The 22995-nt window shown below is 39.5% G+C and overlaps 3 protein-coding genes and 1 long non-coding RNA gene across 8 annotated transcripts; all 4 read right to left on the reverse strand.

Moving 5' to 3' along the window:
- Nucleotides 1-1218: 1218 nt before the first annotated feature.
- On the reverse strand, nt 1219-20250 carry LOC125896406 (mast cell protease 8-like). 5 transcript variants are annotated; one of them, XM_049588958.1, is made up of 6 exons: nt 20183-20250; nt 13171-13249; nt 12939-13083; nt 12706-12844; nt 12311-12562; nt 11969-12209 (listed from the first exon to the last, which is right to left on the reverse strand). In XM_049588958.1, exons 2-6 carry the CDS (start codon nt 13226-13228, stop codon nt 12033-12035), a joined length of 771 nt encoding a protein of 256 aa, XP_049444915.1. In that variant the 5' UTR covers nt 13229-13249; nt 20183-20250; the 3' UTR covers nt 11969-12032. The 5 variants fall into 5 exon arrangements, with proteins under 5 accessions (XP_049444911.1, XP_049444915.1, XP_049444913.1 ...); XM_049588956.1 differs by lacking the exon at nt 20183-20250 and adding an exon at nt 18722-18954; XM_049588954.1 differs by lacking the exons at nt 11969-12209; nt 20183-20250 and adding an exon at nt 1219-1457 and having other exon boundaries at nt 13171-13300.
- Nucleotides 1978-2605, reverse strand: LOC125896415 (uncharacterized). The gene is made up of 3 exons (XR_007450254.1): nt 2532-2605; nt 2298-2442; nt 1978-2105 (listed from the first exon to the last, which is right to left on the reverse strand). It is a non-coding gene; the product is annotated as an uncharacterized LOC125896415 (long non-coding RNA).
- LOC125896409 (mast cell protease 8-like) lies at nt 6227-7627 on the reverse strand. The gene is made up of 5 exons (XM_049588967.1): nt 7559-7627; nt 7320-7464; nt 6987-7134; nt 6587-6835; nt 6227-6485 (listed from the first exon to the last, which is right to left on the reverse strand). The coding sequence occupies exons 1-5, from the start codon at nt 7614-7616 to the stop codon at nt 6315-6317; spliced, it is 771 nt and encodes a 256-aa protein (XP_049444924.1). The 5' UTR covers nt 7617-7627; the 3' UTR covers nt 6227-6314.
- Nucleotides 15346-22822, reverse strand: LOC125896249 (serine protease 53-like). The gene is made up of 10 exons (XM_049588660.1): nt 22617-22822; nt 22385-22535; nt 21991-22126; nt 21565-21825; nt 21309-21463; nt 20183-20244; nt 16310-16454; nt 16079-16217; nt 15688-15939; nt 15346-15586 (listed from the first exon to the last, which is right to left on the reverse strand). The coding sequence occupies exons 1-10, from the start codon at nt 22672-22674 to the stop codon at nt 15410-15412; spliced, it is 1536 nt and encodes a 511-aa protein (XP_049444617.1). The 5' UTR covers nt 22675-22822; the 3' UTR covers nt 15346-15409.
- Between the last annotated feature and the right edge of the window lie 173 nt (nt 22823-22995).

A 22995-nucleotide genomic window follows, 5' to 3' on the forward strand; every position in this document is an offset into this window, starting at 1 on the left:
CTTTTATCGTTGCATCATGTTTGTGTGAAAAGCTTGCTGCAGAAAGAATGCGGTTTTGTGTAATGCAATGTACTGCAGACACAAGAGTTCTGCTCTAGCATGCAACTGAGTTTCTCCACTGTGTGGGTTTGAAAGTGTCATTTAAAAACTGTTTTAAATGTTCATTTTTAGACGTTAGTGACACTAAGCTCAACTAAGCACTAGAGTAATAAGCTTTGCATTTGTAAATTACCTTAAATATAACTTTATATCTCCTGATGAAGAATATTAGCACAAGAAAAACAAAATAAATTCAGTACAGTGTTTTAGATATTATGTTGGCTTTATTTGGATGAACTTAATAAGTAAAACACAGATCTTGCACCAAGGCTCTTTTGTATGCCGCCCAAACAAACACTTCTTCGAATTGTGTGACAAACAAGCTTCCCACAGCTTTCAACCTCAGATCTGAGTGCAGATGTTCAGGCACCACACAAGTGAAGTGTCATGAAATCTGATCTTATAGTCTAGATACTGTGGAACAAAGTTACGGTAATTGGGCTGACCTTTGCCCACTTTACGCCTGCAGTGCCCCTTGGATTAAATAAATACACAAGTGTTTGTTTTTATAGTATTACTGGATGGCTACTACCATTTACAACTTCTTTTTATTTTGCCTGAATAAATGAATCATTACTCTTTAGCTGAGGTTACATGGTTAACAAGACCTTATATGATAAATTAAGTAATGATGAGGTTATGATTATGACTTTAAAGGAGTTGAAACAGCTTTGGTTCTTTTCCTGTTTCCTGTTTTCAACACACTGCTTCTGTAATAATCTTACTTTCTGAAATAAAGTCTCCCAATATGAGCGGCCTCGCTGACCTGCTTGACCAAACTTAATGAATATCCGCCAACAAAGACCGTCGCCATGGAGTCAACGTTGGGCAGGAACAAATCTGCCGGGGAGTCCCCACACACCACAAAAGAATTAAAAATTTGAAAACTCATTTCCAACTGTATTATATTATTTATCATAACAAAACACAGCTATAAAGTATTCTAAGCTAATTATGTCCACGTAAATTACACATGCTCTGACTGACACATCACTATCTGACAAATAGAGCGTGATAAATACCATTTACATCTTCTGATTAAAAAAAAGAGAAAACAACGATATTTAAGACATTTTTTTATTTTGCCTTTCCAATAAAGAGCAAACACTGACAGAGCGACTCAAACACAACTGCTCCTCCAAAATACAAATACAAAAATGCTGAAGCAAAGCTGTGTGTAAGATTGTTATTTTTTTTCAATCTTTCCAATTCTTGCGAACTTTGTTGATCCATGGGAGGAACTTTGAGATGTCCGTATAGATGCTGGGTTCATTTGTGTTGATGCAGTTGCCACATTTGTTATAAGACGCCACACCCACAGCCTTCCCGTCACACACCAGTGGGCCACCAAAATCCCCCTGTGAGCAGAAAATATCTTCATTTGCTCATTCATCATGATGTCAATACTTTTTTGGACCAGAAACCACAATTTTTCGATATTACAGGAGAGAGAACATACCTTACAAAGAGTTCGCTTTGTGCTATATCCACCTGCACAGATAACATCTGCAGAAAGACCAGGCCATTTCTTCTTACAGTCTTGCAGGTTAATGATAGACACATCGGCCACTTCCAGATCATCTACAGTCTTATCACCAGGTGTAGTGCAACCCCATCCAGCTACACGGCACTTTTTGGTTTCTTTTACCTTAATATCAGTCAAGTCAATTGTTTTTACATCAACATTCATTCCCTCCTGCCCCCCCACCTGGAGACACAAAGAATCAGAAAGTAATAATCAATATCTGACTGTCTGTCAGAACACGGTTTTACTCCTCATCAGACCACCAGATTAAAATAATGTGACTGTAAAAATACAAGATGTCATTTGGACTACTAGTTTGAATAAATGTACTTACTTGTAGGAGCATGATGTCATTTCCTTTTAAAAATTCTCATAAGAGGGGTGTTTGCACTTCTTCTTGATGTATTTCACTGTTTTTATAGCGCTACGAGGTCTGTGGGTGCTCAGAATAACTTTTGCTTTTTCCAGATTCCTGAGAAATCTAAAATAAGATGTTGTCAGTGGAATTTCTTTCTCTCAGAGTTGTGCCACACAAAAAAACAAAACACACAAAGCAACAAATGACACATATCTTTTATAAACAGTGGGTTTGTATGACATTAATTGTTTTTTATTTGAATTCTGATGACATCAAATGAAAACAATGATTGCTGGAGGAAGAACTGTGACTCACTCATCACAGCGTGCAGCGGTGACCACAATGTCTTTACTGATGCGGAATCCTCCACACACATGTTTATTGTTGCTCTGTATCGAGGCCATATACAGCATCGAGTCCGCCGGGGCTTTTCCTCCACCTATAATTCCACTCCCAGATACTAAAAACATGACAGTTAAAATAAAATGAGTTCAAATTAGTTTCATATTTCAGAAGAAAAAAAAAAAGTAATCAGATTGTGCAGCTTACGGTTTCGTCCGAGACAAGCCAGGACATTAAACAGCAGGAACTTGTGCAGACTCTGCATCGTGGCGACAGGATGCTCAAACTGTTGTGTTGGGGGTTTCAGGTCACCCCTCTTTATATAGCAGAGTTTGATCTGTACAATTTGATTTCAATCTATTTTATCTTGACTCACAGCCACATCCTACGGCCATGACATTTGCGAAGCACATACATCGTGTGATGAGTACGTGATAACATCGGCTACATTTAGAAAAAGGTTTAGGTTTAGAAAAAAAAATCATCATCACTTGGCTTAAAATGAGTATGGTTGTTCCTAATGTAATGTAATGACGCGTGACATACTGGTACATTACCAGGATAGCACTCTACACATACTAGCACACTGCATTTTTATTAAAATAACTCAACTGACTTGGTCTCACACGGGACACGGACAGCGGACTCCCGGCTGAAAGTTTGTTTGGCCCATACACCTCCCCTCCCAACTGCTGTATGCAGACTTTCCCACTCTTCATACCACTGCCTCCAAAGGGTGTCTTTGTGTGTCTCCGAAGCTGAGGGTCACTGGCCAAGTGTCGGTATTTGATGAGTTGGGAGTGAGACTGTGTTGAATATTCATGTACTTCTCATGGTATCAGTACCTTCCCAAAATGAATACGACACAAAGGGGTCTACTCGCCAAAGACTCCTCACATCTCTTAACTTTATTTAGCACCATGCCGATAAATTCATTTAATCAGTCTCACACTAAACTCTTCTGATTATAATAACTTCATGGACGAGGCAGTATCTCCACCACAAAACCTTCATTTTACAATGAATGTTTGCTGAAGCAAAACTCTGTGCAAGACTTAACTCATGACGTTTGATGAGGCTTTCGATCCAGGGAAGACGTTTTGATATAACCGTGTAGGCGTTGGGCACATGTCGGTAGCTACAATTTCTCTTCCTATTGAAAGACAACACCAAAGCACCACCAGAATCCCCCTGTGAGGAGGAAGAAATTCCTCATTCGTAATTTGACTGAAGATGATTGCAGCATGTTTCCACAGCAGCTGATATTTTCTACAAACAGACAGAAAGGACAGAATCCTTTGTTGGTCTCATATCCACCTGCACAGATAACACTGGCAGGAAGAAGAGACCATTTGTCCTGCAGACTTCCAGATTAATGATAGACACATCCACCACTCTCAGATCATCAACAACACTACCACCAGTACTTGTGGAACCCCATCCAGTTACACGGCATGTTTAGTTTTCTTTCATATTTGTTTCACACTTGGGAGGTGGAATTGTCTGGACTCTGCTGTCCAGTCGAGCCTTCTCAGCCAGCTGGAGTCATCAGAAAATAAAACTTCAAAACTAGTTGGATGGTGTGATTATTTTCTATTTGATCCTGACTTCTAACCACATGCATTGTGCAATGTATTTTTGCGCGTTTGCAGTGTGTATTATCTTTGCATGATCTTGTTTGTTATCTGATGTCTCAACAGCATGATGCTCATGCATTATACAATCAGTATCTGATGAGTTTATCACAGTCTGTCACATGAATTCACTCACCCTCTTCTTTATTGTACACATACTTTTATCGATTTTAAACATCTAACAAGTTATGCGTACACATAAGAACTCCCTCCTGGTTAGATTACATGGCATTATATTAAAAACAATCCACATACATAAGACAAAAGGTGCATAAGGAAGGGGAAAACTATGTCGTCAACACAGACGTTTTTAAAAAACGAATAAATGAGAAATAGTAACAATATACAGGCACACGTAAAGGACTGACTGCGGCACACTTAGCCTTATTTCCAGAGCATCTTCTATATGATCCTGGTTTTTGTTTATATTCTGTTATCTTATGGACTTTGTTCTGGAGTTTTCTGTTTGTGTTCTTCCTTGTTTTGTTATTCATATGTTTAATCTGCTTCCTGTTTTATTTTGTAGATTCTCTTCTTCTTTACTTTGTTTCTTTGAGTGTTTTCTGTCACACCTGTCCTCCATCAGTCTCGTTAGTCCCTCCCTGTTCCCAGAGTCTTCCCTTCACACCTGTTCTGTGTTAGTCTTGTTTGCTCCACACTTCTTGTTGGCCAATCTCCATTTCCCTCCTTTTGCCCATGTCCTCCTACTCCAGCTGTGTCTCGTTCTGGTGATTTTTTTCTGTGTCTATATATACCTGTGTGTTTCCCTTTGTTCTTTGTCAGTTTGTTTGTGGTTGTTCCTGCATTCTTGCCTGCGAGCCTCCTGCGCTCATCCCTGCGTTCTTGATGCCGTCCATGCTCCGTATCCTGCCTGATATCTTGTGTTTGGTTTTTGATTTACCTGAGTTCATTATATGTATTACATTTTTCAGTTTATATTTGCTCCACTTTCATTTGGACTTAGTTACCTGCTGTATCTTGATGTTTTTTATCCGCTGTATTAAAGCTTGCTTTTTTGTTGAAGTCTCAACTGGCCTGTTAGTCCACATTTGTCCGCAATGAATGAAAAACGCAATAAACATATTGTTGAAAAAAAAAAGATATTGTCCCATGTCCCCCTTTATAACTGTGAGCTCCTGTCCCTCTAAAGGTCACTGCACAGCCCTGAGGTCAACCTTCCCTTCTCTCTGCCAGGCAGGATAAAACTATCTGGAAACATGCCCAACAAACACAGCTGAGGACTTACAGGTACTGGATTCTCCCCCTTCTTAATCATTATGTCATTTATCACTGCATTTTATATTTAGGACACTTGATTCAGTTGATTCTGGGCCCTTTAAGACCTCCTCTCCTCATCGTTTATGAACATTACTCAGCTACATGAACTGACTTTTGTTAGATTAATTCAATAAGTGAAGAATACAGATGCAATACTAAAGATTATTTAATGTAGAGGTGGAAATGTTTCTGTTTTGGGTTACACTATTAATCCTGGTTGATCCTGTTCCTTTTAGCTCGTTCATGAGTTACGTTCTGCATCTTTCAGTTTCATTCTTAGTGGTAAGTCAGTAACTCTTTGTTGTTTATCTATGTGATGAAAAGAAAAAAAAACTATTACTAAAATAGCAGATACTAATGATTTTCAGTATGTCGCATTCTGCAACAAACCAGTTTAACCACAGAAACCAGTTTCCTGCTATGTGACAGCAAGTGGTCTGAAGGAGCGGCACGACACGTTTGACGCATATATTACACATGCACATAAATGACAGACTCCACGTGGGCTATCTGACAAATAAAGCATAATAAAGACATTAATGTTGTTGAATACGCCCGTGAGCTGTGTTCTGCTGGCGTACCGCAACACCATGTGGATAAACCACACACAGAACTGCAATACACCATATGTCATAATAATGGCACATTGTTAAGAAGCTATTTATGTTTATAATTACATTTGCTGATGATTATTTCAGACAGTGGTGCGTGGTTGCCTGTTGTAGAATAGTTTATTTGTTATTCCTACTTTTCATCAATATGTTGGAGGGAGATATTTTGTGTCTCCACCAATATATATTATAATTACAACCTTGCTGCCAACACAAGCCACTCACAGTGGCTCTACAACAAACTTACCCTAACACGTCTCCTGGAAAAATTTATTGTGCTGCATTTTAAAATGTATTTTAAAAAATACCATTTACATCTTCTGATAAAAAAAGAGAAAACAACAATATTTAAGACATTTTTTTATTTTGCCTTTCCAATAAAGAGCAAACACTGACAGAGCGACTCAAACACAACTGCTCCTCCAAAATACAAATACAAAGGTGCTGAAGCAAAGCTGTGTGTAAGATTATTTTTTACAGTCTTTCCAATTCTTGCGAACTTTGTTGATCCATGGGAGGAACTTTGAGATGTCCGTATAGATGCTGGGTTCATTTGTGTTGATGCAGTTGCCACATTCGTTATAAGACGCCACACCCACAGCCTTCCCGTCACACACCAGTGGGCCACCAAAATCCCCCTGTGAGCAGAAAATATCTTCATTTGCTCATTCATCATGATGTCAATACTTTTTTGGACTAGAAACTACAATTTTTCGATATTACAGGAGAGAGAACATACCTTACAAAGAGTTCGCTTTGTGCTATATCCACCTGCACAGATAACATCTGCAGAAAGACCAGGCCATTTCTTCTTACAGTCTTGCAGGTTAATGATAGACACATCGGCCACTTCCAGATCATCTACAGTCTTACCACCAGGTGTAGTGCAACCCCATCCAGCTACACGGCACTTTTTGGTTTCTTTTACCTTAATATCAGTCAAGTCAATTGTTTTTACATCAACATTCATTCCCTCCTGCCCCCCCACCTGGAGACACAAAGAATCAGAAAGTAATAATCAGTATCTGACTGTCTGTCAGAACACGGTTTTACTCCTCATCAGACCACCAGATTAAAATAATGTGACTGTAAAAATACAAGATGTCATTTGGACTACTAGTTTGAATAAATGTACTTACTTGTAGGAGCATGATGTCATTTCCTTTTGTAAAATTCTCATAAGAGGGGTGTTTGCACTTCTTCTTGATGTATTTCACTGTTTTTATAGCGCTACGAGGTCTGTGGGTGCTCAGAATAACTTTTGCTTTTTCCAGATTCCTGAGAAATCTAAAATAAGATGTTGTCAGTGGATTTTCTCGAGTTGTGCCACACAAAAAAACAAAACACACAAAGCAACAAATGACACATATCTTTTATAAACAGTGGGTTTGTATGACATTAATTGTTTTTTATTTGAATTCTGATGACATCAAATGAAAACAATGATTGCTGGAGGAAGAACTGTGACTCACTCATCACAGCGTGCAGCGGTGACCACAATGTCTTTACTGATGCGGAATCCTCCACACACATGTTGTCCATTTTTCTGTATCGAGGCCATATACAGCATCGAGTTCTCCGGGGCTTTTCCTCCACCTATAATTCCACTCCCAGATACTAAAAACATGACAGTTAAAATAAAATGAGTTCAAATATAGTATATATTTCATATTTCAGAGAAAGAAAAAAAAAGTCAGATTGTGCAACTTACGGTTTCGTCCGAGACAAGCCAGGACATTAAACAGCAGGAACTTGTGCAGACTCTGCATCGTGGCGACAGGATGCTCAACCTGTTGTGTTGGGGGTTTCAGGTCACCCTCTTTATATAGCAGAGTTTGATCTGTACAATTTGATTTCGATCTATTTGATCTTGACTCACAGCCACATCCTACGGCCGTGTGACATTTACAAAGCACATACTACGTGTGATGAGTACGTGATAACATCGGCTACATTTAGAAAAAGGTTTAGGTTTAGAAAAAAAATCATCATCACTTGGCTTAAAATGAGTATGGTTGTTCCTAATGTAATGTAATGACGCGTGACATACTGGTACGTTACCAGGGTAGCACTCTACACATACTAGCACACTGCATTTTTATTAAAATAACTCAACTGACTTGGTCTCACACGGGACACGGACAGCGGACTCCCGGCTGAAAGTTTGTTTGGCCCATACACCTCCCCTCCCAACTGCCGTATGCAGACTTTCCCACTCTTCATACCACTGCCTCTAAAGGGTGTCTTTGTGTGTCTCCGAAGCTGAGGGTCACTGGCCAAGTGTCGGTATTTGATGAGTTGGGAGTGAGACTGTGTTGAATATTCATGTACTTCTCATGGTATCAGTACCTTCCCAAAATGAATACGACACAAAGGGGTCTACTCGCCAAAGACTCCTCACATCTCTTAACTTTATTTAGCACCATGCCGATAAATTCATTTAATCAGTCTCACACTGAACTCTCTCCTGATTATAATAACTTCATGGACGAGGCAGTATCTCCACCACAAAACCTTCATTTTACAATGAATGTTTGCTGAAGCAAAACTCTGTGCAAGACTTAACTCATGACGTTTGATGAGGCTTTCGATCCAGGGAAGACGTTTTGATATAACCGTGTAGACGTTGGGCACATGTCGGTAGCTACAATTTCTCTTCCTATTGAAAGACAACACCAAAGCACCACCAGAATCCCCCTGTGAGGAGGAAGAAATTCCTCATTCGTAATTTGACTGAAGATGATTGCAGCATGTTTCCACAGCAGCTGATATTTTCTACAAACAGACAGAAAGGACAGAATCCTTTGTTGGTCTCATATCCACCTGCACAGATAACACTGGCAGGAAGAAGAGACCATTTGTCCTGCAGACTTCCAGATTAATGATAGACACATCCACCACTCTCAGATCATCAACAACACTACCACCAGTACTTGTGGAACCCCATCCAGTTACACGGCATGTTTAGTTTTCTTTCATATTTGTTTCACACTTGGGAGGTGGAATTGTCTGGACTCTGCTGTCCAGTCGAGCCTTCTCAGCCAGCTGGAGTCATCAGAAAATAAAACTTCAAAACTAGTTGGATGGTGTGATTATTTTCTATTTGATCCTGACTTCTAACCACATGCATTGTGCAATGTATTTTTGCACGTTTGCAGTGTGTATTATCTTTGCATGATCTTGTTTGTTATCTGATGTCTCAACAGCATGATGCTCATGCATTATACAATCAGTATCTGATGAGTTTATCACAGTCTGTCACATGAATTCACTCACCCTCTTCTTTATTGTACACATACTTTTATCGATTTTAAACATCTAACAAGTTATGCGTACACATAAGAACTCCCTCCTGGTTAGATTACATGGCATTATATTAAAAACAATCCACATACATAAGACAAAAGGTGCATAAGGAAGGGGAAAACTATGTCGTCAACACAGACGTTTTTAAAAAATGAATAAATGAGAAATAGTAACAATATACAGGCACACGTAAAAGACTAGACTCACAAGTCAGTCTTTAGACGCTTTGCTTAACTAAAGACTGATGACTTTCTCCCTGATTTGTGTTTACACAATTTCAGAGTTTAAAAACTCCCTACGTTGCAGAACCAATAGTAAAACTGCAGGGCGGTCCTTCGGTGGCTCGCTGAACTCTTTTGCTTGTAAACTTTGTCCCACTAGAAACACGTGTAGCGGTACAAAATGGCTCAGCTGTGCTCGCAGAAAACACCGTCAAAGTTAGTGGGTGTTTGTCGCGTTTGCGGCGACACATTCTCGCCAACTAAAAGAAACAAACATAATCTTTTACAAGGCCATGACTCATCCGTCTGGCCGGACTATAGAGGGAATTGCCTTGTTGTTTTCAAATACTTCCGGGTAGAAAACCAGCAGAGCTTTTAGCTATATATATAGCCTATATATCACATTTTTCACATCACTGTATCACCATTTGGACTAATCCGATGTTTGTGAAGTCTATAAACACAATGATTGCACAAACATTACTATTTCTGTGTGCACGTTTAGCTGGGCTAACCGTTAGCTGTTAGCCCTGTTAGCCGTTAGCAGTGTCTGTAATAGGTAATAACTCATTAAATGGTCCGTGAAAAGAATATTTTTTCCAGTGGATATCTTAGTTACAATATGATTGAGCTAGCAAAGCAGTTTTGTGTTGCTATGTGTGGTATTTATTCAGTTTTGGGAAATCACGATGTCTAGAAAGCATCAGTGGCTGCCGCTGACAGGGACAGCTAACAGCAGCAGCAAAGCTAACATCAGGACGTCATCTGTTAAAAGCCTCCCGATGTCGGATACGACATGAAACTACTCCAGTTAGCTCAATAATGTTGTAACTAAGACATCCACTAGAAAAATATTTTTTTCACGGATGAGCACACGTTTGATAAAACAGAGTTTTATCAAGCTCTCTGTGTGTTTGTTTCCTTGCGGACGAGAAAAGGAGGAGCGCACATTTCCGAAAAGGCGTGTCCTTTTCAAAAATGCAAGAGGCATTGCTTTGTTGCCGGCGGTTTTCGCCGGTGTGTTAAACACACTTTAGAAAGGAGTGTCCCCAGACTATCAGAAGGCGGAGATCTCTGATTGTCTGGTGGCGAGACTAGTAAAGGACTGACTGCGGCACACTTAGCCTTATTTCCAGAGCATCTTCTATATGATCCTGGTTTTTGTTTATATTCTGTTATGTTATGGACTTTGTTCTGGAGTTTTCTGTTTGTGTTCTTCCTTGTTTTGTTATTCATTGATGTTTAATCTGCTTCCTGTTTTATTTTATAGATTCTCTTCTTCTTTACTTTGTTTCTTTGAGTGTTTTCTGTCACACCTGTCCTCCATCAGTCTCGTTAGTCCCTCCCTGTTCCCAGAGTCTTCCCTTCACACCTGTTCTGTGTTAGTCTTGTTTGCTCCACACTTCTTGTTGGCCAATCTCCATTTCCCTCCTTTTGCCCATGTCCTCCTACTCCAGCTGTGTCTCGTTCTGGTGATTTTTTTCTGTGTCTATATATACCTGTGTGTTTCCCTTTGTTCTTTGTCAGTTTGTTTGTGGTTGTTCCTGCATTCTTGCCTGTGGGCCTCCTGCGCTTGTCATTTATTATCACTGCATTTTATATTTAGGACACTTGATTCAGTTGATTCTGGGCCCTTTAAGACCTCCTCTCCTCATCGTTTATGAACATTACTCAGCTACATGAACTGACTTTTGTTAGATTAATTCAATAAGTGAAGAATACAGATGCAATACTAAAGATTATTTAATGTAGAGGTGGAAATGTTTCTGTTTTGGGTTACACTATTAATCCTGGTTGATCCTGTTCCTTTTAGCTCGTTCATGAGTTACGTTCTGCATCTTTCAGTTTCATTCTTAGTGGTAAGTCAGTAACTCTTTGTTGTTTATCTATGTGATGAAAAGAAAAAAAAACTATTACTAAAATAGCAGATACTAATGATTTTCAGTATGTCGCATTCTGCAACAAACCAGTTTAACCACAGAAACCAGTTTCCTGCTATGTGACAGCAAGTGGTCTGAAGGAGCGGCACGACACGTTTGACGCATATATTACACATGCACATAAATGACAGACTCCACGTGGGCTATCTGACAAATAAAGCATAATAAAGACATTAATGTTGTTGAATACGCCCGTGAGCCGTGTTCTGCTGGCGTACCGCAACATCATGTGGACAAACCACACTCAGAACTGCAATACACCATATGTCATAATAATGGCACATTGTTAAGAAGCTATTTATGTTTATAATTACATTTGCTGATGATTATTTCAGACAGTGGTGCGTGGTTGCCTGTTGTAGAATAGCTTATTTTTTATTTCTACTTTTCATCAATATGTTGGAGGGAGATATTTTGTGTCTCCACCAATATATATTATAATTACAACCTTGCTGCCAACACAAGCCACTCACAGTGGCTCTACAACAAACTTACCCTAACACGTCTCCTGGAAAAATTTATTGTGCTGCATTTTAAAATGTATTTTAAAAAATACCATTTACATCTTCTGATAAAAAAAGAGAAAACAACAATATTTAAGACATTTTTTTATTTTGCCTTTCCAATAAAGAGCAAACACTGACAGAGCGACTCAAACACAACTGCTCCTCCAAAATACAAATACAAAGGTGCTGAAGCAAAGCTGTGTGTAAGATTGTTATTCTTTACAATCTGTCCAGTCATTTGTCTTGACAACTTTGTTGATCCATGGGAGGAACTTTGAGATGTCCGTATAGATGCTGGGTTCATTTGTGTTGATGCAGTTGCCACATTTGTTATAAGACGCCACACCCACAGCCTTCCCGTCACACACCAGTGGGCCACCAAAATCCCCCTGTGAGCAGAAAATATCTTCATTTGCTCATTCATCATGATGTCAATACTTTTTTGGACCAGAAACCACAATTTTTCGATATAACAGGAGAGAGAACATACCTTACAAAGAGTTCGCTTTGTGCTATATCCACCTGCACAGATAACATCTGCAGAAAGATCAGGCCATTTCTTCTTCTTACAGACTTGCAGGTTAATGATAGACACATCGGCCACTTCCAGATCATCTACAGTCTTATCACCAGGTGTAGTGCAACCCCATCCAGCTACACGGCACTGTTTGTTTGCTTCTACCTGAATATCAGTCAATTCAATTGTTGTTATACCAACATTCATTCCCTCCTGCCCCGCCACCTGGAGACACAAAGAATCAGAAAGTAAAAATTCAATATCTGACTGTCACGGTGACCACGGTTTTACTCTTCATCAGAATGAATGAAAATCATTTGACGATGTCATTTGGGAATACTGCGGTTGAATAAATAATGAATACTTACTTCGAGGAGCATGATGTCATTTCCTTTTGTAAAATCCTCATAAGAGGGGTGTTTGCACTTCTTGCTGATGTATTTCACTGTTTTTATAGCTGAATCAGTTTTATGGGTGCTCAGAACAACTTTTGCTCTATCCAGATTCCTGAAAAAAAACAAGTAAAGATGATGTCAGTGGATTTTCTCAACTCTGTAAACATTAATTGTTTTTTGTTTGTTTGTTTGTTTCTGTGACTCACACATCACAGCGTGCAGCAGTGACCACAATGTCTTTACTGATGCGGAATCCTCCACACACATGTTTATTGTCGCTCTGTATCGAGGCCATATACAGCATCGAGTTCTCCGGGGCTTTTCCTCCACCTATAATTCCACTCCCAGATACTTAAAAAATGACAGGAAAAATAAAAGGAGTTCAAATTAAAATCATATTTCATTTGCAGGCTGAAGTAGTCAGATTGTGCAACTTACGGTTTCGTCCGAGACAAGCCAGGACATTGAACAGCAGGAACTTGTGCAGACCGTGCATCGTGGCGACAGGATGCTCAACCTGTTGTGTTGGGGAATTTGAGTCAACCCTTTTCACACAGCACAGTTTCATCTTTAGGATTTGATTTCGATCTGTTTTATCTTGACTCCCAGCCACATCCTATGGCTGTGTGACAGCACTTACAAAGCACATACACCATGTGATGAGTACATGTTGACACTACAGTTATACATTCTTCCTCTTCTTTCACGCTAATTGTTTTTGTTTTCCACTTTCTATTTTTATTTACAGTAATAAATATAATGTGCATGTCAGGCTGCTGCTTACTAAGCAGTCCTCTCTGTGTTGACTTCTCTAGGTGGGCAGAATGTGGCATTTAGTTTGAACCAGGGAGATGGGAGAAGCAAAATCAAACTGCAGGGACTTAGTACATTTTTTAATGAATGGTGATCTGTGGAGAGTTTGAGACCTTGGACAGACTGGCGTTGTGTCCCCGTCACCATTACCTGTACCATTTAAACATCTATTCCTTACATTATGACTGTGTACTTTGACTGAGTACTCTTTACACGCTCATTCATTTTCCCTCTCTATCTTTTGCTTCTATCACATGAGTGGGCGTCCATTCTTTCGATTAAACCAATGAAATCTTTGCACAATCCCTCCTACTGTCCAGCTTTAAACTGTCTCCTTTCTCTGCTGCTGTTCGTTGTCATTTCAGTGCATAATCAATGCAGCCCCATGCCCCTCTAGTTCATATCACATCCAGGACCCAGGGCTTCTTCCACTGAGCTTATCGGAAGCCCTGCTCCACATTTCATCCATTCAGATCTTCAGCCAAATGCAGACCATACTTTTCATGCTCAGGCTATAAGTTTTCTTTCTCACCCTACCATTTACTCCTTGCTCACTCACTATCAACCAATTCACAATCAACCAATAGCACACTGACACACCTTCTCTGTCAGCCGATAATCTTACTGCTCCTCATGTTAAATACGGTTCTTTCTCTACCATAGTTCTTTCTTGCTGCTGCTGTCTGCGCCCTCCATCTCTCCATAACCATCTAGCCTTTATGGATTCATGGGCCTCATCTCTCTTAGCAGTCAGCAGCCCCAGAGTCAGCAGCCACCACCAGTGTCTGGATGTATCTTGCTGCTGTTCAGATGTCCCTTGATCACAAAATATCTCCCTCTGGTGTCCAAGCACCAAAGACTTCTGTTAAATCCTCATCAGCACAAATCATCCATTAATCTGCACACTCATATTCTGTTTTTATTTTTTATTTTATTTTTTTTATATTTGTTTATTATCTTTACTTCATTCTTCTGTCTCTCCTGATTGAACTCTCTTCACCTCTTCAACATCACGATGAGAACCAGTGTCCAGACTCCATCTGGGGAATATTCCAAGACACTTTCACTCCCTATTCATCAAATACCAATGCTTGGTCAGTGGCCCTACACATCAAGCACTGACGGGATAGATACACCTCCTGCAGATTTTGGACGCACAGGGACCTGTGTGTTTCCCTTTGTTCTTTTTCAGTTTGTTTGTGGTTGTTCCTGCATTCTTGCCCGCGGCCTCCTGCGCTTGTCATTTATTATCACTGCATTTTATATTTAGGACACTTGATTCAGTTGATTCTGGGCCCTTTAAGACCTCCTCTCCTCATCGTTTATGAACATTACTCAGCTATATGAACTGACTTTTGTTAGATTAATTCAATAAGTGAAGAATACAGACAAACCACACACAGAACTGCAATACACCATATGTCAATAATGGCACAGTTAAGAAGCTATTTATGTTTATAATTACATTTGCTGATGATTATTTCAGGCAGTGGTGCGTGGTTGCCTGTTGTAGAATAGCTTATTTTTTATTTCTACTTTTCATCAATATGTTGGAGGGAGATATTTTGTGTCTCCACCAATATATATTATAATTACAACCTTGCTGCCAACACAAGCCACTCACAGTGGCAACAAACTTACCTAACACGTCTCCTGGAAAAATTTATTGTGCTGCATTTTAAAATGTATTTTAAAAAATACCATTTACATCTTCTGATAAAAAAAAGAGAAAACAACGATATTTAATACATTTTTTTATTTTGCCTTTCCAATAAAGAGCAAACACTGACAGAGCGACTCAAACACAACTGCTCCTCCAAAATACAAATACAAAGGTGCTGAAGCAAAGCTGTGTGTAAGATTGTTATTCTTTACAATCTGTCCAGTCATTTGTCTTGACAACTTTGTTGATCCATGGGAGGAACTTTGAGATGTCCGTATAGATGCTGGGTTCATTTTCCCTGTTGCAGTTGCCACATTTGTTATAAGACGCCACACCCACAGCCTTCCCGTCACACACCAGTGGGCCACCAAAATCCCCCTGTGAGCAGGAAATATCTTCATTTGCTTATTCATCATGATGTCAATACTTTTTTGGACTAGAAACTACAATTTTTCGATATTACAGGAGAGAGAACATACCTTACAAAGAGTTCGCTTTGTGCTATATCCACCTGCACAGATAACATCTGCAGAAAGACCAGGCCATTTCTTCTTCTTACAGACTTGCAGGTTAATGATAGACACATCGGCCACTTCCAGATCATCTACAGTCTTATCACCAGGTGTAGTGCAACCCCATCCAGCTACACGGCACTGTTTGTTTGCTTCTACCTGAATATCAGTCAATTCAATTGTTGTTATACCAACATTCATTCCCTCCTGCCCCGCCACCTGGAGACACAAAGAATCAGAAAGTAAAAATTCAATATCTGACTGTCACGGTGACCACGGTTTTACTTTTCATCAGAATGAATGAAAATCATTTGACGATGTCATTTGGGAATACTGCGGTTGAATAAATAATGAATACTTCGAGGAGCATGATGTCATTTCCTTTTGTAAAATCCTCATAAGAGGGGTGTTTGCACTTCTTGCTGATGTATTTCACTGTTTTTATAGCTGAATCAGTTTTATGGGTGCTCAGAACAACTTTTGCTCTATCCAGATTCCTGAAAAAACAAGTAAAGATGATGTCAGTGGATTTTCTCAACTCTGTAAACATTAATTGTTTTTTGTTTGTTTGTTTGTTTCTGTGACTCACACATCACAGCGTGCAGCAGTGACCACAATGTCTTTACTGATGCGGAATCCTCCACACACATGTTTATTGTCGCTCTGTATCGAGGCCATATACAGCATCGAAGTTCTCCGGGCTTTTCCTCCACCTATAATTCCACTCCCAGATACTTAAAAATGACAGGAAAAATAAAAGGAGTTCAAATTAAAATCATATTTCATTTGCAGGCTGAAGTAGTCAGATTGTGCAACTTACGGTTTCTCGAGACAAGCCAGGACATTGAACAGCAGGAACTTGTGCAGACCGTGCATCGTGGCGACAGGATGCTCAACCTGTTGTGTTGGGGAATTTGAGTCAACCCTTTTCACACAGCACAGTTTCATCTTTAGGATTTGATTTCGATCTGTTTTATCTTGACTCCCAGCCACATCCTATGGCTGTGTGACAGCACTTACAAAGCACATACACCATGTGATGAGTACATGTTGACACTACAGTTATACATTCCTCCTCTTCTTTCACGCTAATTGTTTTTGTTTTCCACTTTCTATTTTTATTTATAGTAATAAATATAATGTGCATGTCAGGCTGCTGCTTACTAAGCAGTCCTCTCTGTGTTGACTTCTCTAGGTGGGCAGAATGTGGCATTTAGTTTGAACCAGGGGAGATGGGAGAAGCAAAATCAAACTGCAGGGACTTAGTACATTTTTTAATGAATGGTGATCTGTGGAGAGTTTGAGACCTTGGACAGACTGGCGTTGTGTCCCCGTCACCATTACCTGTACCATTTAAACATCTATTCCTTACATTATGACTGTGTACTTTGACTGAGTACTCTTTACACGCTCATTCATTTTCCCTCTCTATCTTTTGCTTCTATCACATGAGTGGCGTCCATTCTTTCGATTAAACCAATGAAATCTTTGCACAATCCCTCCTACTGTCCAGCTTTAAACTGTCTCCTTTCTCTGCTGCTGTTCGTTGTCATTTCAGTGCATAATCAATGCAGCCCCATGCCCCTCTAGTTCATATCACATCCAGGACCCAGGGCTTCTTCCACTGAGCTTATCGGAAGCCCTGCTCCACATTTCATCCATTCAGATCTTCAGCCAAATGCAGACCATACTTTTCATGCTCAGGCTATAAGTTTTCTTTCTCACCCTACCATTTACTCCTTGCTCACTCACTATCAACCAATTCACAATCAACCAATAGCACACTGACACACCTTCTCTGTCAGCCGATAATCTTACTGCTCCTCATGTTAAATACGGTTCTTTCTCTACCATAGTTCTTTCTTGCTGCTGCTGTCTGCGCCCTCCATCTCTCCATAACCATCTAGCCTTTATGGATTCATGGGCCTCATCTCTCTTAGCAGTCAGCAGCCCCAGAGTCAGCAGCCACCACCAGTGTCTGGATGTATCTTGCTGCTGTTCAGATGTCCCTTGATCACAAAATATCTCCCTCTGGTGTCCAAGCACCAAAGACTTCTGTTAAATCCTCATCAGCACAAATCATCCATTAATCTGCACACTCATATTCTGTTTTTATTTTTTATTTTATTTTTTTTATATTTGTTTATTATCTTTACTTCATTCTTCTGTCTCTCCTGATTGAACTCTCTTCACCTCTTCAACATCACGATGAGAACCAGTGTCCAGACTCCATCTGGGGAATATTCCAAGACACTTTCACTCCCTATTCATCAAATACCAGTGCTTGGTCAGTGGCCCTACACATCAAGCACTGACGGGATAGATACACCTCCTGCAGATTTTGGACGCACAGTGATAGCATGTAAATTTACACTTGTTACATGCATTGTGTCTTCAGTGGAAAAGTACAGATTCTGCTCCTTAAACACGTAAATCTCATGCTGCATGTCAGCAAACATTGGTATTTGATGAGTAAGGAGTGGCACGACGTGATTTTACCAAGAAGGACATGCACCTGGATCAACATCCCATATTGCATTCCAGGGCCAAAACTGCAATCAATAACTGTATCTCAGTGCAGGGGCTGCAGCCTTCAAAAGCTGCATTTGAAGATTGCGTCACATCAGCGCGATCAAGGCTGTCCTATTTTGGAGGGTCCCTCAAATGCAGCTTATTAAAAGCAGCCTTTTTTGAGAATTTGGAGGATGCAACTGATGAATCCTTTGTGGCCCAGCCTATCCCAACATGCATTGTGCGCCGGTGATTATTATACATTAAGTTAACTAACTAGCGAACAGTTAACTGTTGTTAAAATTACTATTAGCTAAAAGCACACAACTTAAACAATCTTAATTTACTACGTTTACCTGAAAATGGTCCATCAGCCTGAAATATATCAAACAGCGGTGTCTCCGGCTGTGAATCATCTCCTCAAGTATTAAATAAAATTTAAAAAATAAATAAATTACAATCTCTGGGTCCATGATTTAGGGCTAACTACCTTATTAGCTTACTCCTTTCGTCAAGCGCAGCTGGTTGCTAGGTAAAAGGAACGGCAACAGGTCAGGGCGACCAGGACGTCCTCTGCAGACCAGACCATCCCATTTCGGAGACCGTTGGGTTTGGCTGATGCGGTCTTCAAAGGATGTGGCCAACGTCGACCTTGAAGGCCTTCTCCTTCAAAGGCTGCAACCCCTGAATTGACACAAAGCTAACCAATTGCAGCCCTCTGACATCATCAGCGTGCTGCTTTTGTGCTTCTCTCAAAATTCCTGTCCTTCTTCAGAGCTAAGCCAGTTTTCCAAATTTAAGTCAGGACAATCGAACAACTTATCCTCAGTGATGCTGAACAAAAACCTTATAAGCTACTGCCGGGTTAGCAAGTATGCTAACGAGTAAACTTGCTGTTAGACGAGAATATTAGCATGTTAGCTTGCAAACTAGGCGGGCCATGCTAACAAGTAAGCTTGCCAGTAGGCAAAAATATTTTTCATTTACACTGAGTAAGGATAATGTCATTTTGCAGTTGCAAAGACCTGCAAAGGACACATTTCCCCTCCTTTTAAATTTTTAATAGCCTATTCAAAACTTTTTTGCAAGATTGCAATGCTAGTGTATATCCAGGGTCATCATTGACATTTGGATCCTGGATAGAGTTGCTCGTGTTGATCCAGGACCATCATTGCCATGTTGATCCTGAGTAAAATCGCTGATGTTGACTGCCATGTATGTCCAGAGCCTTTGCATAGAGAGTCGCGTCATCTCCGTTCACTCCAATGGGCCATTTTTTTCACAGCAATGGCGGATCGCGGAGCCTCAATAGTTCCCGAAAGTAAGCGGCACATGCTAGAAGCGCAATGGAGTTACAGCAGAAAAGTCCGGCTGTGATGTACTTTTAACAGGTAAGATGTCCAAAGACTCAAATTTTACATTATCAGCACAACTTATCTAAATTAACATGTGCATTAAAGCTTGTTAGTGGATTATCCCCCATTAAATTAGTGGATTTATGTAATGTTAAAAGATAAGATAACAGATTAGGCTAGGACACTGTACATACTGTACATGCAATACAGATTTTTTGCGAGCCAGTATGAGTTAGATATTAGCTCGGTTAAATATGACATTGCTGTGTGATTGTTGAGTGGAGGAGTTTTTTGAAACAGAAACGTAACTTATGGGTGTGTGTTTTTAGGCTTTGTGATTCTGTTGAGTATACCTGTCTATAATATGTTACACTCAGCTGATATTACATTGATAGCGAAGTGAGAAGGAAGTTTGAGGACCTGAATGAGATTTCAAACACAAGCTAAGTAATTTTGATAAATGAAACATACCAGGCTAAATGGGGAATTATTCTAAATACCAAATGTTTGTATATTACTGTATTATACATATAATCATGCTAAACATATATTGTATAATGGTATTAGATATGTAATCTTGTATATTTGTAACCTACTGTTGGAGCACTGGGTGATGGAGGAGCAGTGATGCTGCAGGACCACTGTGTGAGAGAGGACGCTGCAGGTAAGTGTTGAGTCGACCTTGGTGAGACTTAAAACTTAATTAACAAGGTGTGTTTCAAATATTTCCAGAGATAAGGGATCATACTTAATATGCATTATACTGCATTTTATATTAATTATATAAGTAATTATATTGAATATGTAATATATGATATACAGTGTTGGGCAAGTTACTTAATAATTAAAGCTCTAATCTCTTATCTAGGCCTAACTGCCATATCGATTTTTACTAAACTTGGTAGATATGTAGAACAGGACGCCTCAAGGTGACCGGAGAAATTTAACTCTAATTGGCCACTGGGTGGCGGTATAACAACAGAAAAATGCTTAAAAATGGCTAAAATGCAACTGATCGCTGTGGCTCCCCCTGTGGCCAAATGTTGTTGTTTTTTTCTAATTTTTGGTATGACTAAGTCATGGTATGATATGCTGTACATAATCACAGAAACTGTCATTGTGTCAGTCAGTCATTCTGTCAGTGTGTCATTCTACAGACAATATGCAACATGCAAAAGAGAGCAATAAGAATAGTGAATAATGTAGGATACCATGAACACACAAATGCACTGTTTTTAAAATCACAGACACTGAAATTTTGAAATTTGGTAGAGTTCAAAACTGTACACTAAGGTATAAGGGTTAGGACATCTAATAAGCTACTGAGCTTCAGCCTTAACCCTTTTGGTCAGGGTGCTATGTACCCTTTTTTTTGTGTGTGGATATTTTCGTTCTGTTTATTTGCTGATCGAAAATAAACTCAAACTCAAACTAAATTAATTTAATCTAACTAACACCTAACTCTCTCCTGATTATAATAACTTCATGGACGAGACAGTATGAGGTCCATGTCATTTGCTATCATGTCAGCACAGATTCACAAATTCAAAATTACACATTTTATGTGTTCTGATGAGGTTGTTACAGAAGGAAATTAAACATGTTTTTTTAAATGAAGCTTTATTTTGAATTTCAGTCACACTGTCAGAGCAATCTGAGTCACTACAAACCTGCGTATTTCAATGAATGTTTGCTGAAGCAAAATTTCGTGCATGATTTTACTCATAAGGTTTGATGATGCTTTCGAACCAGCCAAGATATTTTGAGGTCTCCGTGTAGACGTTGGGCACATTTGGGTAGCTACAGTTTTTGTTGTTGTTGAAAGACACGACTCCAACAGCCTTCCCGTCACACACCAGAGGACCACCAGAATCCCCCTGTGAGGAGGAAGAAATTCTTCATTCATTATTTGACTGAAGATGATTGCAGCATGTTTCCACAGAAGCTGACATTTTCTACAAACAGACAGAAAACATACCTGACAGAATCCTTTGTTGATCTTATATCCACCTGCACAGATAACACTGTCAGGAAGAGGAAGACCAGACCATTTCTCCTTACAGACTTGCAGGTTGATGATAGACACATCCACCACTCTCAGATCATCAACAACGCTACCATTAGTTTTTATGGAACCCCATCCAGCTACACTGCAGCTTTGGTTTTCTTTTATGTTTGTTTCAGGTCTGGGAAGTGGAATGGTTTGGACTCGGTTGTCCAGTCGAGCCTTCTCAGCCAGCTGGAGACATCAGAAAATAAAACTTCAAAACTAGCAATGTCTGATTTCATAACTTTTTTAAATTCACCGGAATTCAGTTTAACAAGTGTTGGAATATGGAGCTGATAATAAAAATAAATCATTTGAACAAAAAATGTATGATGTCACCTGAGAATATGTACTTACTTTGAGGAGCATGATGTCCTTTCCCTTTCCTACTGTCTCATAATATGGGTGTTTGTATCTCTCTTTAATGTATCGTATGTTTACGTAGTTAATGTTCTTGAGATTGTGGGTGCCAAGAACAACACGTGTAAAGCCGCTGATTGAGAGATCATGGAGAGGTTGTCAGTGAATTTTCTCAAATTGTAACAAGAAGAATATTAATACATTTCTTTGGGGGGGGGGTTTGGGAAGTGAGGTTGCTGCAAAGGACTCTACCTACATAGTACACAAACTCAACCCAGCAAGCTAAAGGTCACCCCATACTAATATATTTTAACTTGTTAATATATCTTGACGTATTTTTAAATTGACATCTAATTATATCAATCAAAGATTGCTGAAAGAGGAAACTCACAAGCAGTCGCAGTGAGCAGCAGTGAGCACAAAGTCTTCATTGATTAGGAATCCTCCACACACATGTTGTCCTTTGTTGTTCTGCAGAGAGACCATATACGGCATTGAATTCTCCAGGGCTTCTTTCCCGTTTATGATTTCACCACTGTGTGCTGCAAAGACAGGTTAAAATTAAATTAGGTTGATGTTCCATTAAATGATTGGAGACCAATAACCAGATTTGGTAGTCTTACCTTTTCCCCCGAGACATGTCAGAACATGAAAAAGCAGAATCTTGTGCAGAGTATGCATGATGCCAGCAAGACAACAGACTTGTCTACCTTTTGGGGTTTCAAGTCCAGTCTTTTATATAGTAGTGTGCTTTGTTGGATGGTGTGATTATTATCTATTTGATCTTGATTTCTAACCACATTCACTGTGCAATGTATTATCTTGCATAATCATGTTCGGTCATGTCATCTGATGTCTCAACAGCATAACACACATACATTATATAATAATTATCTGATGAGTTTATCACAGTCTGTCACATTAATGCATTCTCCTTCTTCTTTGTTGTACACATTGTATAGACTTTAAACATCTAACAAGTTATGTGCACACATAATTACT

This window comes from Epinephelus fuscoguttatus, linkage group LG10, assembly GCF_011397635.1.
Source record: "Epinephelus fuscoguttatus linkage group LG10, E.fuscoguttatus.final_Chr_v1".
NCBI lineage: Eukaryota > Metazoa > Chordata > Actinopteri > Perciformes > Serranidae > Epinephelus > Epinephelus fuscoguttatus.